Genomic DNA, 17,156 nt, shown 5'->3' on the forward strand with positions numbered 1-17,156 from the left:
TGTATTCATATTATACCATTTCATAGGCAAATTGTTCAATAATAATCTACACTAAAATATACTGCAACCTTAAACAAGTGGGACTGTTTCAACTCGTTAAAACACGCAAAAACATGCATCAAATTGCACCATTTGCAACATCAAAATGCAAAAAGTTCTCACCGTGGGAGGGGGACACCCCCTCCCACACCCTCCCCTACCCCCTCGCTCGCTCCGCTCGCTCGGGTTTAGTCGCGTTCATGATATTCAGTGAAAAGAATTAATACAAGAAGTGTATCTAAATTATACCATTTTATAGGCAAATTGTTCAATAATAATCTACACTAAAAATAACTGCAACCTTAAACAAGTGGGACTGTTTCAACTCGTTAAAACACGCAAAAACATGCATCAAATTGCACCACTTGCAACATCAAAATGCAAAAAGTTCTCACCGTGGGAGGGGGGACACCCCCCTCCCACACCCTCCCCTACCCCCTCGCTCGGGTTCAGTCACGTTCATGATATTCAATGAAAAGAATTGATACAAGAAGTGTATTTGAATTATACCATTTTATAGGCAAAATGTTCAATAATAATCTACACTAAAATATACTGCTACCTTAAACAAGTGGGACTGTTTCACGTCGATAAAACGCGCAAAAACATGCATCAAATTGCACCATTTGCAACATCAAAATGCAAAAAGTTCTTACCGTGGGAGGGGGGACACCCCCCTCCCACACCCTCCCCTCCCCCCTCGCTCGCTCCGCTCGCTCGGGTTCAGTCGCGTTCATGATATTCAGTGAACAGAATTAATGCAAGAAGTGTATTTAAATTATACCATTTTATAGGAAAATAGTTCAATAATAATCTACACTAAAATATACTGGTACCTTAAACAAGTGGGACTGTTTCACGTCGATAAAACGCGCAAAACATGCATCAAATTGCACCATTTGCAACATCAAAATGCAAAAAGTTCTTACTGTGGGAGGGGGGACACCCCCCTCCCACACCCTCCCCTACCCCCTCGCTCGCTCCGCTCGCTCGGGTTCAGTTGCGTTCATGATATTCAGTGAAAAGAATTAATACAAGAAGTGAATCTAAAATATATACCATTTTATGGGCAAATTGTTCAATGATAATCTACATCAAAATGAACTGCCACTATAAACAAGTGGGACTGTTTCACGTCGATAAAACGCGCAAAAACATGCATTAAATTGCACCATTTACAACATCCAAATGCAAAAAGTTCTTACCGTGGGAGGGGGGACACCCCCCTCCCACACCCTCCCCCCCCCCCCCCTCGCTCGCTCCGCTCGCTCGGGCTCGGTCGCTTCGCTCCCTCGCAGACTAACCGCCCCCCCCCCCCTAAGATGAAATCCTGGCTACGCCGTTGGGCTACACGTATGTTCTTGTAAAAATTGCATGTTAGGTTTTAGCCTTGCCTGAAGACTAAAGCGTTACATAGGCGTCACTTTTCCTTTGTCGTCGTCAGCGGCATCGTCATCAACGGATATACTCTCAATAAATTACCACAGCTTTGAGCTATAGCCACCAAACTCACATCGCGGTGCATAACCTAAAATGCCCGTCGAGTTCGAATATTGGTGTAGTCCGACAAAGTCCAGGATCAAAAGTTCATTAACTTTCTCTTGTAAGCGAGGTACCCTCTGTATGTCGTGCACTCTCAATCATTTTACATACTGATCGATTTACTATACAACGAAACTCACATCGTAGGTACATCATCTTGCACCTAAAGATGCTGCTCAAATTCGATTAAATGTGTGAAGTCCGACAAACATAATTTACTTTAGATATACTGGAAGGGAGAGAAAAAATAGGTGGATATATCGCTATTCGTGATTCTTGCAAAAGATGTAAGGGTGGGTGTGGGGAGCCAAGATCACGAATTTTACGTATTACTGTATTTGCGTTGTAATACATTACTTCTAATTTGTCCTTGATAGTAGACAATGCATATATTGTTAGAAGGGAATAGGTAGGGTAAGAATGAAATGATAAACAGGCCTAGTTATGAACATTTACAAAGTAATTTTTATTAGAGCCATCGTTCTATAATATAATTATATAATATACGTTAAAGATAACGATGGACCATTAGAATTCTGGCCTGTGTTCAGGTAGAGAGGAGATGGCCATGATAGTGAGCATGTTAAGTACCAACGACCTTGTGAAATAAAGTATCAACAAAGTTTTATTGTCATGATTACATCATGGAGCTGTAAGTAGCTCCATGATTACATGAAACCATACCAGCATGTCAATAGTCGTGTTTCATGGTGGTATCATTATAATTAGCAACATAGCAACAGTTGTGGTACTGCTTCTGTTGACTTCAGTTGGCATACGGTTCTTGTTTGTGTCTGTTTGTTCAGGTAAAGAGAAAATGGCTGTGATAGGGTACGATTTTAAAAGTATCGACGATGACACTAGTTCCTCCCGCCAGGCTTCTTTCAAGATTAGGCAGCCTAAGATATTTGATGTTACCAGCTTGGTCATCACATGCGGAAGTCTCGCCCAAAGGGAGCCGGAAATAAGGCAGGAGGACAGGGCTTCCCTTCTAAAGTTCATTCGGGATGCTGGGCAATACCCACGGAAAATGAGGCCAGAACCAAGTGCATGGGAGAAATGTAAATCCTTTGCACGAGATGGTGAGTACACGAATACCTGTATTAGTAGATAGTATCATCATTAAATTTTGGGAATAACTTGCCGTTATTTGTATATCATTTTATGTTTCTTTGACCGACTATCAACGTCATCCATATTCATTCACAGAGCATTGGTCCGTGTCAGCGAACAAGAAACTATATATAAATCCTAGCCAGGAACATTGCAGATTGTGATAATAAATTTGGACATGAGGCCCCATCCATTTCAAGCTTAATCGTTCATGATAGTTTAATCCTGCATTCAAATATCTCTGATATTTGCTGGAAAAATACCTTGTATCTTATTTACATGTTTTGTATATATTTACCGCTCAATACTACTGTTACGTTTATTTAGTTGTGTAATGTCATGTTATGATTTTAAATCACTGCACTTGTGCATGATTCTTTGTCTTTGAGTGTTGAAATTGTATTCAATTTGTATTTGATGGAATTCGGAAATCAGTCAAATCAAAAAATCAAACAAAAAGACATGAGCATCTGATATAGCACTGCACAACACGTTATCAGTGAAGTTGAATTGAGTCGAACACAGGATAGTCAAAGAGAGCCCTCAATTACCTTGACTCTTGCGACAAACTGAGGTGACTTAACAGCCGAGGTATATTAATTTATCATTTTTATCACTTTTTCTTATTCAAACTGATTGTTGTTCCATAATTCAGTGGTTTTATCGCATGAATACGGGGTATTGTAATTTCAATTTTCTGATTCCAAACCACAGGTAAAGGACCCTAATTGATTATTATAAATGTTACCACGGAGGTACAAGACTTGTGATGTATACAGCCCATGATGTTACCTAATACCTATGGCAGTTTATACGTATTGCAAACTGCATTTACGTCCTTCTTTCGTTGTGCTTTTTCAACAGTTTATGAAAGTGTAAAGGGATCCAAAGGATCTACGGACAAGCAGTCGAGAGGAAAGACTGATTCGCAGTCAGAGTGGCAAGGTTCCCGATTCTGATTGATGTCACGTTCAGTCAGGAATGGCATCGTCTTCTAATGTCTTCTGCGATGCATACCTTGGGAGAAAATGTGTTGTCTGTAATCGTCTGCCGAACCCATTTTGTTTCCCCTCAACTTTTCAAAACAGAGTAGCTATTTCTTTAACATACTTACCTTTGCTAAGTTAGCCAAAGTCCGTCTAGAAGTGTCATACGGCATCCTAATCAGCATGTGCACGCAGAATTATTGCCGTCAGTGTTTATGTGTGTGTGTGTGCGTGTGTATGTGTTTGTGTGTGTTTATTTGGTTTTTTTACAAATGCCTGAGCATGTTTGTCTTACTTTTTGAATTTCTGTTCGGAATGCTGAAAACAAGCTGTAAGCCTTCTTTGTAAGATAAATGACGTGGACATGTCAACCCAGAACCTGAAAACCAGAAATAAAAAATGTGGAAAAACCCTGCAAAAATGTGAATACGTGCATATGTTTCCATAAATCTTTTTAACTTTGTAAGTCCCTGCTAGGAATGGTTGAAAGGTATACAACGGGGTATCATGATACAGTGTACTTGTCCAATAGTCCAATAACTGTATACTGAGGATGGCTTACTCAGACAAGCTCCACATGTTTTCCGATTTAATAGGCTCAAGTTCGTTTCTTTCTAAGGGTAAAATTCACATTAGCACAGCTCAAGGAGTGGTGATTATCGTTGAAAAATGGTTTCGAAAATAGACCTGCCGAGCAAATACAATACCAGAGTTTTCCCATATCTCAGAATCGACGGAGTATTTATCTAAACAGCTGTGTATGTACTCGTTTTATTTTCTCGAGTATCACGTTTAATCTATTATACTCGTCGTTTCTCTCATCCCTTGGAGTCATATCATTTTCTACAGTGTATACAGGCCTACTCACAGCAACTTTCCATGGAATGGCAAATAAGAGTCGTAAAATTCTTACAGGAGGTAAGCTTACGTCAATCACTCAGTGAATATGTACCATGGGACCACAGAATTCTGTTACAGCTGTATCTGCTTGCCTCATACAAATAAACCGTGATTTTGTCATCGTAGAATCTCCGGTGCAGCTCTCCCTCGTCCTCACTGCCATCAGTCTTCCCTCATCAGTTTGCCGACGATCAGAAAGGTATATTGGGGCCAGCAACATTAAGAATGAGAGTAGATAAATTCAACATATTGCCTGTACAAATTATGTGAATGACTATACATGTATGACGTTTACAAGTTTTGTGGGTGTTAGGCCGGTTCTCTTTTGCTTTGCTGACTGTGCAGCACTAATCAATTTGTTTCATCGATTTGAAGATTCTTTTTGCTGTCTGCCTAGTTACAATATATGAGAATTTGCTGCGTAACTTAACTGAGCTCAAAAGGTAGATGAGACTGCTGAGACCATTGTCTGATTGTAGGACGATTATGTTGCTTGAATTAATAAGTTGCTTTAGTAATAAATACGTGTACATGATTTCACAATATCAAGGAATATCAAAGTATAGAGTCAGAAACTATGAGTATAAGTTATGTAAATAATCTTCATCTGTTTTGATTTGATTTGATTTGATTTGGTTTGATTAATTGGTTCCTGTATTATTGTAAATGTACATGTATACATACATTGTTTGTGCCATACATATGCTAGTATAATACCACTCACAAGTTGTTAACAAAGTATTTTCTTCATTTCCTTTACAATGTACCGCAAAACATTAATTTTCTGCAGTGCAATGAATAATACAGACTTAGGAGAGAGGAACTACTTGAAATATGTCATGTACAAGGTTGTAATGGCTGCTTATGATCTAAATATTTGTGAAACATAAAATGAGAACATAATTCGTTCATAAAATCAGTGGAAATGATTATGCATGTATTGCCTTGGGTATGTTAAGTATAGGTATTCTATATTACAGATTTTCTTATGAGTTCATCTGGGAACATTATTGTTAAAAGTCTTCATTTAAATTCGTATGTATTTAGTCCTCCAGTGAGCAGAGCAGCTGATAAAGTATATTGTTGTTTCCTTCCCTCCGGGGGTAATGGGATTACCGTAGCGTATGTGTTTGAGAACGTTGTGTTACTAGTAATTCAGGCACAGGTCTGCATGTGCCTGTATCATTGTAGTGAAACACACCGTAAGTTTTAATTAAATAGATAAAATGGTAGGTTCTAGTTTCATGGAACTGAATTATCATAACTCAATCCTCGATTGTGTCGTGTCAGGAATATTTATCTAAATGTCGTCTGTACTTTGGTTTGGTTTGTTGGACCTCATCATCTGTAATACAAAACAAGACTATTCCCTGCGATGGACTTAAAAGGGATCATCTAACATGTCAAAAGTTGTGTAGTCCTGAAGGTTTCAAACGTTAACTATATCCCTCTCGCTTTACGCTTTGTTATTTTTTTCCCTATTACCATTAAGGTTGTATCATTTATGTAGACGTATTGTATTGGCTCAGATAAATAAATGCTGTTAGTATATTTTCATCTCATTCCATCACAATGTGAGGACATTGTGAATTGTTGTATTATTATAATCATAAACATGGATGTGTTCTGATCATGATTATGACTATGTGTTAATCACATTAATTTTTTTCCGCAACAAATAATGACTGCTATACAGTGGACTCCCGCGAAAACAAAGTCCCAAGGACCGACAGTGTTTCTGTCGTTGGGAAATGTTGTTACAACAGGACAGATTAATAATAAAAAATAATAAAGTAAATAACGTTGTGGTCTTAATTTTGACATTGTTCTAGCAGGAATTTTGTTACAACCGTGTAAACGGGAGTGCACTGTACATAGAAATATAAAGACATTCTTTTTTTACTTCTTGTGCAGTGTTATACAATGTACATACATATATTTAGGGGGTGCTACTCGTCACTTTAAATGTATTGGTTTTGATAGAATACTTTCAATGTCAGAGTCGTATCAGAGGAAGTCCTAAATGTGAAGATATGAACATCACCTACGCGTATAATCACGCTTTAACATCAGTATTTGATTAAATTATTTGATTTTATGCAGGCCCATTGTTAGATAAAATGCCGGCGTCTTCTCTCTTGTAATAAAAATTACCTTGGCTACCCTCATGACCCTGACAAATAATTATTCGTAAATAACCCCTTTTTTGAAGAACAATTCTAAATACAGCTGTACTGCAAAAAAAAAAGAAGTTTAAGCAAAATAATGGACTTATTAGTACATGGGAATCAATTTCATCATAGCTTGCCGTTTTGTTCATGTGAAGTTCATGTGTCGTCGTTACCTCTGACATTTCTCTTACTTGTTATCAATGGATCCAAGATAAAAACAAGTTATGATTATACTCCAGTTCTTAAAATGCGATGTCGTTTGTTTACATATTTGTGTATGTATGTATGTATGTATGTATCCATATATATTATATGTAGTATATAAAGAGAGAGAAAAAAAATTGTGCTCTGATATGGTAGTGTTTGAATCAAATACATGTAAATATAGTGTGCAAGAAGATGTCAATGTTCTACATGTTCATGGGAAGATCCTGAAACCTCTGTGTTAAGATTGCCAGGAAAAGCATTGCTTCTCTTCTCTACTTTAATTGCTTTAATTGCAGAATTTTACTCTCTTTATTTTGGTTGAATATATCTCGATGGAAACGGTCACTAAAAGCATTGATTTCTTTTTTCATTTCGTATCAGGCTACCTGCTCCTCCACTTTCATTTTAAAGGGACTATATGCAATAACCATGCGATGCAATACACATTGACTCGTATCGATTCATGATTCCTTGATCATGAAGTATGCGGCCAAAAGAATATTTTGATATGTGCCATATATTATTATGTCAGTATGATAAATTTTCTACCAATTTTCTTCAGATTACCAACAGATAGCCAAACAACCAAAAAACCAAGGGACATAAAGGACATAACTAAATAAGTATATAGGGGGACTCCACAGAAAAAGAGCCAGACAAACCTCGATCGGCTTCATAAACAGTCAACTGCTATTACATGTACAGAGTGCGTTAAGTTGGGGAGAAAAAAAAATGTAAGGAACATACACATCAAAATAATATACATGTCGGGTGCGTAAGGCTCGTTTTATGGCCAAGACATAAATGCTGGGCACAACACCAAAGGCACACATGGAAGATAAAAGAGTAGTCGTCAGTATGATCAGGGCTTACTGTAAAAACCATTCGAATATCAATTATCCCTATACAGCTGTATGTATGTATATACACTGTACGTACTTATATATTTATAATACATTGTAACATATATATACTGTATGTATATATATATATATATATATATATATATATATATACATTATATATATATGTATATATATATATATATATATATACATATTTGAAAGAGAGAGAGAGAGGGAGAGAGGAAAATTATCATTTTGTGATAGCATTCACAAAGTCAACACCATCGTCACCACCATGGACTTTGATCAGTAAGTAGCGATGCTGCCGTCTCCACCCAGACAATACACACTCCCACACATACACACTCATTTGCCTGTCTCCAACACTCAAGCTTATTCGTCAGTGGATCCACCTGATAGAAGGGAAGTAGCTAATAGTTCACGTTGCTGGACAGTGTGGATAGCTTAGGCCAGTGCCGTCACAACCGAGGTGAAAATGGTGGGATATCACACACGTGCAATGGACCTGCTTGAATTACGACAAAATTGACAAACTTATAACGAAGCACTATATCTCACTAACGCACATATTTTTTTTTTCAAATTACCTCACTGAGAATGTCAGTAGACCAGGACTTTGTTTAAGTATAATCAAAAAGAAACATTTCTCAATTGGGACTTCGATTACTTTATGTTTTTCTCCTTTCCATCCGAATTAGGCTCAATGCAGATTACAGTGAATAAACCTTTGATCGCGTTGAGTGTTATCAGGCGTTGAGTGTTGCCGGGGTAGTCAATTTTGCACAGTTCTTACTTGGTTGCTATTAAGAAAAGAAATGTCTTTGCTGGAGACATCAGGTTCAAGTTGTGGTGACATAATTTTCAAGTTCTCAGAGGTCTCTAATTGCACAAAGATGCACTGTGTTTCGTCGAATTGATGATGCTCCCCAATTGGGTCACAACTGCGCTGATTACCATTTTTTGCAAGGCACCTGGCTTACTACGGATTCGGTAAATTTCTTGCCGTCAGTGTGGGGAAACAACAGCCAACAGCCCGTGTTTAACAGCGGCACCAGCGGGAAGAACTAATATTTGCAAGTCATATTTCCAGGTGAATTTTCCGATTAGAAAACGAGCAGAGCAAATTGCCCCTTCTGCGTGGTATGGTGATATGGATGGCAACAATCGCGATGTGTGTACCGTAAATGTTCTGTCTCGACACCAACGAATCGGCAGCCTGTACCATAGGCGTGACAATATCATTCTCAAGAGATGAAACTCTATAGAGTGTGATCTAACCTGTATCACCATTGAAGAAGTGTGACGGAAAAGGTTGAACAAGCAAAAACACTGGAGATTTGCATGAGTTTTTCCTTGGATATAAAAGTGTGGAATAACCGAACATGGAGACTCGAGGAAAGGAGGGGAAGAAAGAGAAAAAGAAAGGTAAGAAGTCCTTTTTTTTTTAGCGCAGAGTACCTGACACCAAAATTGTCACAGCCGTTGTCATTGTCAGGTTTGTTCGTTTACCAAAACAAACTTGTAATTATAATGACCATCATTTCTAGTTTGTTGGGGTTTTTTTATCAGTGGACAGAGGACTGTAGGTATACTATTGATACGTTCTAGGATATTACCGATTTCTGATGAAGCTTTAAAAAGATGAGGCGCATTGTTTATTAAATTGTTTCTCAGTACAGTTCAACTGATATTACAATGTTTACAGACATGTTCATGTATGACATAAACATAAACAATAATTGTTCATGATGGGGAGAGTACACGCAGTACTCCGGACACTTAGATCTTCCACAATATATCACATACACGTCGACCTTGAATTTTTACATTTTTAGTGATAGATGTTTCTTGTGTTCCCTTTACATACATGTACTTAGGCTTTCTAGATAGAATGAACTGGAAGGGATCTGACTTAAAAATGCACATTGATGTCCCGGAGTACGGAAACAAACAAGCAAACAAACAAATCTTATTAAACTTTACTCAAATTTAACAAAATTAAAATACAACAAGATTGTAGTGGAACAAAATTTCTTCGTTTCTATTTCAAAACGCCGCAAGAATCATATAGAAAACAAGTAATGATATTATGATACACAGATCATGCGAGACTTCAACTTTACATGCAAAGTTTTAACTGATTACATGTACATTAACATTCTTCGTCTTGTAGTCTACACAACACACAGAAATTTCTAACAGGCCAACATTCTACATGTAAAGATGTTGAGTCACGATCTTTTCAAAAAAATATATATTTCCCATGCACACCTGATGATTTACTGAGGAAAGAAGCGATATTCACTGTAATGAAAGATATGTGGTCGTTATCCAAGAGAGAGGGAGGGAAAAAAAAACACTTCTCGATATGACACAACGCATCATAATGTCAAACACAACAATAGCCACAAGGTGTATCCCCGTTAGGAAATGACTAATTCATGATAATCATAGACGCCATTTTTCCTTCTGTTGATTATATGGATGACTGACATCTATCTTTGAAAGGGCAAAACCGCAATATTTGCTCAACTTGGGAGAGTCAATGCATGATACAAAAACAAAAAAGACACAAAAAACTAAGGAGGCGTGTCTTTTTTTTTTTTTTTTTAGGGGGGGGGGGGCTTTTTGCTTTCAGACCTCGAGGGATAAACGGAACAGAAGCAAGAAAACTTCTGTTTCGTTTCTTCCAAACAACGCCACAGCAGCTGTTCATACGATCTTCACATACAAAATGATGTGACACGTGAAGACGCGCATGCCATTACATTCCTGCAGAGACCACAGCGCAGAATACCGAACATGCTTTGATTAAAAATGTCAATTAAGTTGACTTTGATATCAAAGTGCAAACTCTGAAGATGTCTGTCCTGCGTTATGAAGTACTGAAATTATTTATTGTTTGCGAGGACAAGGAGTAGATGAAAATATCCAAAATGTGTTCCTATAATTCCTTCTCTCCTCTCGTTTAAAGTTACTGTCAGTTAACCCTGAGTTAAACGCAGCGCGTTTACTGATTGAAAGTGTTTCAAGTTACAAGTAGCATTGAGCTGGTACTTGTGACAAAGGTCAAATTGATGTAAAAAGGCACAGACAACATGAACATTATACTCACATCTCTGAGTCTAGACTTTTCTTGTGAAAATCATAAAGAGAAGAGTTTCGTAGGGGTGACTCTTCCTGAGCTCTGGCTGGTTGGCGAGTATTCACCCGTGATGGACATGATGGATGAATGGACATTTTTACTTGTTATCATCATACGACTTGATATATATATATATATATATATATATATATATATATATCAACAGAGACACTTTATTCACGCTCCAACTACTTTTGACTTTGTAATACAGTGCATCATGCAAATAAGGGTAACTTAAAAATACAAAATTTCAGATATCTGATTCATAAGTTTGGTTTGACAATGATTTTGCATACATGAGATTATGATATCATCAGTATTGTGCCTAATACCAACATAAGCTGTAAAAGCCACATCTTTGCCATTTTCTTGCTGGTATTAATGAAAGCAATATCTTTGTTATGATTCACTGCATATAGAGGCAACCATACTCGTTACCAAAGTAAAGCGGTTGGTATCATTGTAAACTTCTGTTGCAGCACGTACACGGGGATGAACCTCGTTTTTGTAAGCGTGTGGTTCATAAGATACATGATTTTTTTTTCTCCTGTTTTGCAAGATCTTGCAGAGGTAATGCCTATACAGGTAGGATACCTTGTGTGTGAAATTTACAACGAAAATAAACCCCTAATCACTTGCAATATCCCCCCCCCCCCCCGTAAACTTGTGCCCGTAAAAGCCACATCGTGTCTGAGTTACAGTGTATAGTGTAAATATTGCTCCCGCTCAAGGATTATTCCATAATTTCGTATACCAACTGAAGTAATTATGCGTTAAACTCATTACTTCGCATGGAGATTATGATGTATACTTAAGTCAACATAAACAATAATAAGATATAGGCACACTGGCGAATTCTACAAGGTAGTTGATGAGAATTGAAGCGACATGCAATTTGTTTGAACGTAATGAATATTTATTTCCAACTAGGAATATTACACTTTCTTCAGTCAGCAGAAAAGCAGAATCCGACCTCGTTAATCACAAAAATAAGAAAAGGGTTGCGCTATACTACTCTTGTCAAATTTTGTAGTTACCACAAAATGAACACCACATTATTGTTTCTGGCAACGGGAAATGTGTTACCGGAAAATAAAACACGGCATAGACACAACCCATGCTTGCGAACTGGATTTCGAATGATTTGTGGTGTGTTTGCACTTGCAAGGATATGGCAGATAAACTGCCCATTGCAAGTCCTCACAGAAAGATAACAAGTGTGTATCACGTTTTCATGGCGTTTCAAGGATGATAATAGTGCCCTCTCGTGTGATTTAGGGCACATAGACTATTGGCAAGCATTAATTGAGTACATGCTAATACCGGTAGTTCTAGAAGCTATTGCCAGCCTACTGAACCGTCATTGGACTTTGACTGTATAATAGTTGCGACACCCCTCACATATTACACCCTATTAGCATAGAGGTCAGAAGTGCTTTCGAAAAGCCTTTCCTAAATATTTACTCTTGCTATTGTTATTAAAGGTATGCCTGGACTATGATCCATCGCAGAGGAACGTGATGTTATGACAATGATGATCACGAAAGAAATTGTAGATTTTTAAGTACATATAGCCATACGAATACATATACTAATTCATATAACTATGAAGAGTTCGAATTTTCGACTTTTTTAAAGTAGAGTCATCATTGAATAGACAAATATTATTTTCAACGATGCTGAAATTGGGACAAAACAAGACATATTTTTGAATCATCATATCGAAATGATCTCAATGAATTCATTATTGTCTTTGTTTTCAAGCTTATTGAATGTCAAATACCTCAAATAGTAAATGGATCATTATTTTTCCCCTGTTCAACCTATGTTTCTTAAGCGCTTTCTCTTTTACTGTAACCATTAAAGCTCAAATGTGAAAGGTATGAACACTTCTCATGCCAAGCGCCACCTGTTGACGAAAATGGTGAGAGTGAAACGACTGATATCATTACTTTCTAGTAAGGCTTGGCTCTTGTGAAAAAAACAAAAAGTTGCTCGTATCTTGGTACGTGTTCACGCAATTCAGAAGTTTATTCTGTATCCACAATTTTCTTTTCTACGCGTACCTTTCTTGGGGGGCATAATTCTAATTTCTTTTCTTTTTTTCAGGATTATGATTATATTTCATGTTCTCCCTATCATCGCTACCTTTTTTTTTTCTAAATATGGGAGTTCCATCTCCATCGTGACTGTTACGATCTTAGTCGATGAACTCCCCCCCCCCAACAAAAAAAAAAAATGAAAGCGAGACGGATACACGACAAAGGGGACAGTCACACAATACAATTTGCGTTGCAAAATATTCAATCGACTGAGAAAGAGAGAGAGAATAAACAAAAGAAATGGAATGAATCAAGCACATATGAGTGGGTGTGTGACTCACTAACTCAGGACTTGTAACGCATTTCATTTGAAACACGCCATAAGCGACGGTAGATACTACCACACACTGTGCTCATGAATGCTAAAATCTCGCACTTGTTTAACTATGTTTTCATTTAGACAATTTACTATAAATCATTCGAACTTATTAAACTGTCTAAGATGAATGCTATCACTGCTCCATCAGAGGTTGAGTGTGACTTTGAAAAGTACAATTTTCCAGACTGGTTCACCTTCCTTGATTAGATAGTATAATTTTGTTCTTTTTTTAAGAAGAAAAAAAAAGGCATGCGGGAAAAGAAAACTTATTCTGAATACTTCTTTGTCGCAAAGCGGAAAAAAATGATTATCAGTTAACCACGTAAAAAAAAAAAAGAGGAACTTGGGAGAATTCATACTGCATGCCAATGACTGTCAATAATAGTCATTTTCTTTCTCTTTTCAGTTTTTTTCCCACACTGTGTGCACTCATTTTTTACAGATGAGCTCGATCCTTCGTATCCACATGCTTATTGCTCAAGGCATATACTTGCATCTATGCAGTGCATTTTACAACTCTGTCGTGTTGGCCATTGCTGCAGGTCCTCGTAAAGATTGTTTTGGTTCACAAATCGGCAGTTTTCAGTACATCTATCGATGTTATTTATGACTGGAATATCAAACGTGAAACCAGAACAGTCAAAAAGTAAGGCAAAGTAAAGAGACGACAGACTCAAACTGATGATAAACTGTTGAGCAACGTCCAAAGGCATTACCAATCCATACATTATACTGGAGGCTGATAGAAACAGGCAAAGTAAATGCAGTATGTGTACGTCTATACATGTACCCATATACATGTATATCATATCGCATACATGAATTATTTACATACATATGAATACATAATGCATTTGTATATATATAGGCCTATAACTTTATATATATATAATATATATATATATATATATATATATATGTGTGTATGTGTGTGTGTGTGTGTGTGTGTGTGCGTGTAAACGGTCGGAATATATACACAATGTAACAGTATTGTAGGTTCCGTCTTTAGAAGATGATTGAAGCGTTGTTAGAGCTTCGCTGACCTCGTCTGTAAAGAGAACACAAAAATGGAAATCGTGGTCTGTCTCGGTAATCAATTCAGGAGCACAATTACCTTGCCCTGTACAGGAGATATAATTCGAAGAAAGTATTAGACAGGGGACTGTACTTGTTTTTAGTTCACGCAGCTGACAAAATAATCAGACAACCATTCAGTATTGATCAGTTTTCACTGTTACACTCGTTCACTGCTTCCATATACGACGGGAAAAAATATGACGGAAATACAGTAGGTTCATATCACAATACTATTCAACACCTGTTGTAAACGTCCTTGCATATAGCCAGCGGTCTACACCGACCTCGTGGTTCATGTGCATAGAACAATCGCTATAATCTTCACCCTGCTCCCCCCCCCCCCCCCCCACACACACACACACACACACCTCCTCCGCTCCTTGTATCGTGTGCCATGATAAAGACATTTCAGATAATTAAAGCTTGCTCTGAGAGAGATATGTTCTTTAGGAAACTGAGATGCATTCGTTACTTTAGCAACTCCAGAAAACAATCGAACGGTACACGGAACGTAAAAGAGACAAAACACGCTCAATTTCTTTCTGCTCCACTGCTCTAGTTCATCTCATTCTTGGAGAAGCTATGGGCGACAAACGTTGACTTGATTTGCAGCTTCTTCCTGAGTCAAGGATCGCGATAAGTTTCCCGCTCAGGGCTGAAGTACAGCAATTACTTCTGTCTGAAGATCTCAAAGATTGTCATGGCAACATGTAAACAGGCGAATTGAATGACCAAGATTCTATTCAATATTCTCCCAGGGAGGTTAACATGCATGTGACATGTTAAATACCAGCATGAAGGACGGACAAACAAACTCTTCAGGTCCAAATCCCTTAGATCTCAATGTATCTTATCGTGATTTTCAGGTCCGCCCCTTTTGGGGTTCCTTTATATGGTCAGAGATTTTTCACATACTCCTGTAATGGTCGCACCTCATTCTTTATTTTTCTCTCAAAAAAGGAATACAGCATAGTCCAGTTATACAACATATTCAGCAGTTAAGTTCCATCTTTTTGACACGATTACCCACATATTGTTTTTGACGTACAACAAGAAAACAAGCTCAAGGTCTGTCCAACGTTGCAAGAGCTATACTGCTGCTATATTTATTTCACGTAATCAAAACAATGTATTTCAGAGTACAGATTAATAACTGCCAAATATTCTAGATTATACATAGATTAATATATATGATTTGCAAATGTGAATGTAGTAAACTCTTTTGTTATCTTGTAAACAGCAGTATGTTGATATGTGTTTACTCCTGGATAGACAAAAAGAAGAATTAGCAAACACAACAAGACAAACATTTATCGGGGATCTTATCTTATTATGATATTGCCAGCTTGACAAAAAAAAAAAAAAAAAAATCGGCAGTGAAGAGTGTTAAAAACCTGGCAGCATAGGTCATCATGCCACGCCCTTTAAACGATCGTAACACCATGAACACACGACTGACAGCTTTCTCAGCCTGGGAAAACTATTCTCTGGGCTCCATAATATGTCGGACAAATATGAGATGTAGCGACCGAATATCAAACTGAGCGTACGAGATAAACGTCTCCGTGAAAAGAGGTGGGAAGAATATTAAATTCCGTCTGGAAGGTTTTCTTTTCTTTCCCTCCACCCACGGTAGAGCCAAAACGCTTTCCAAAGAAGCAGTGATAGATAGTTTCACCCATCACATGCAGTTTGGACATACGGGATTCTCATTCAACTTTGCTTGGAATCAGTCACGGAATAAATCGGTGATGTATAATGTTTCAATGCATGTGATGGATAAACCATGGATCACAAAGCTTGAGTAATAACCACAAGACGCTTTCTTAAACCAAACCAACACTTGATGAGTATTGAATCTTATATCTGAATACAGTTCGTACTGGTCATCCGCGGATGATTTATTTTCATCATGATCCATTCGCCAAAGGAAAGTTATCAGTTTACGTGTAAGTACATTGCCTTGATTCTGCGTTAATTATTTTTACCCCTTTAATCTCTGTTTGTTTGTTTTCCTTTTGTTTATTTCATTTCCGTATGTTTTCTTGAAAATGTAAACAAAATATAAAAATCTAATGAATCAATATTGACGCTGTGTCTATGCTTTATATTAGCATGTTTTAAAGCTGCTGGTCACACACGAAAATCAAATGTTGCGCATCCTCAAGGGAGGAGAAATTTGTTCTTTACTCAATTACATCCAGCCAAATATTAACGTTTTTTCATTTGTTTGTTTGTCGCTAAATCATGCGAAGCGCTTCAATAATAGACTACAGTGCCGTTATGTAACATAACATTATGCAATTCTATATTCCATTCAATTCAATTTCATTTTTCTTCAATAAAATGTATTTGACAAATACAGATAATCTTGAGTACAAATTGGTTGACTGTAAAATGAAAATTAGAGGTAGTTCCAGCTGCATAATTTAAGACATGTATATGCATATAGTTTCAAACCAGAAACAAGACAAAGATACGGGTTCCTATTTCGTACTTTTTATAGCGCAAACAAAAATGAAAACTTACAAAGAGAAAACGCAAGCAGAACCAGCTACAGATTCTAACAGGCTTGAACGGTTGGACGTTAGATATACTGAAAGGTTATTAGTTTGCCGTTTACATCATAATTACATCTTTGTATTTTTTTTTCAAGATCCACAGAGCTTTTCGCCCAAACTATGTGGAA

The 17,156-nt window shown here is 37.3% G+C and overlaps 2 protein-coding genes across 2 annotated transcripts in view; both read left to right on the top strand.

The window, feature by feature from the left end:
- Nucleotides 1-5,294, top strand: part of LOC139738072 (uncharacterized) — a 28,158-nt gene extending 22,864 nt beyond the window's left edge. Inside the window, exons 8-9 of the mRNA XM_071648734.1 lie at nucleotides 2,388-2,663; nucleotides 3,559-5,294. Coding sequence (XP_071504835.1) covers nucleotides 2,388-2,663; nucleotides 3,559-3,653 — 371 coding nt within the window. The 3' untranslated portion in view covers nucleotides 3,654-5,294. The remainder of the gene's footprint in view (nucleotides 1-2,387; nucleotides 2,664-3,558) is intronic.
- Nucleotides 5,295-8,060: 2,766 nt separating this feature from the next.
- The window catches only part of LOC139738047 (formin-like protein 3), a 78,363-nt gene continuing 69,267 nt past the window's right edge, over nucleotides 8,061-17,156 (top strand). Inside the window, exon 1 of the mRNA XM_071648710.1 lies at nucleotides 8,061-9,249. Within this exon, the coding sequence (XP_071504811.1) occupies nucleotides 9,207-9,249 (43 nt within the window). The 5' untranslated portion in view covers nucleotides 8,061-9,206. The remainder of the gene's footprint in view (nucleotides 9,250-17,156) is intronic.

Source organism: Diadema antillarum, unplaced genomic scaffold (genome assembly GCF_040938485.1).
Source record: "Diadema antillarum isolate AM-2024a unplaced genomic scaffold, OU_Dant_1.0 seq00000720_RagTag, whole genome shotgun sequence".
NCBI lineage: Eukaryota > Metazoa > Echinodermata > Echinoidea > Diadematoida > Diadematidae > Diadema > Diadema antillarum.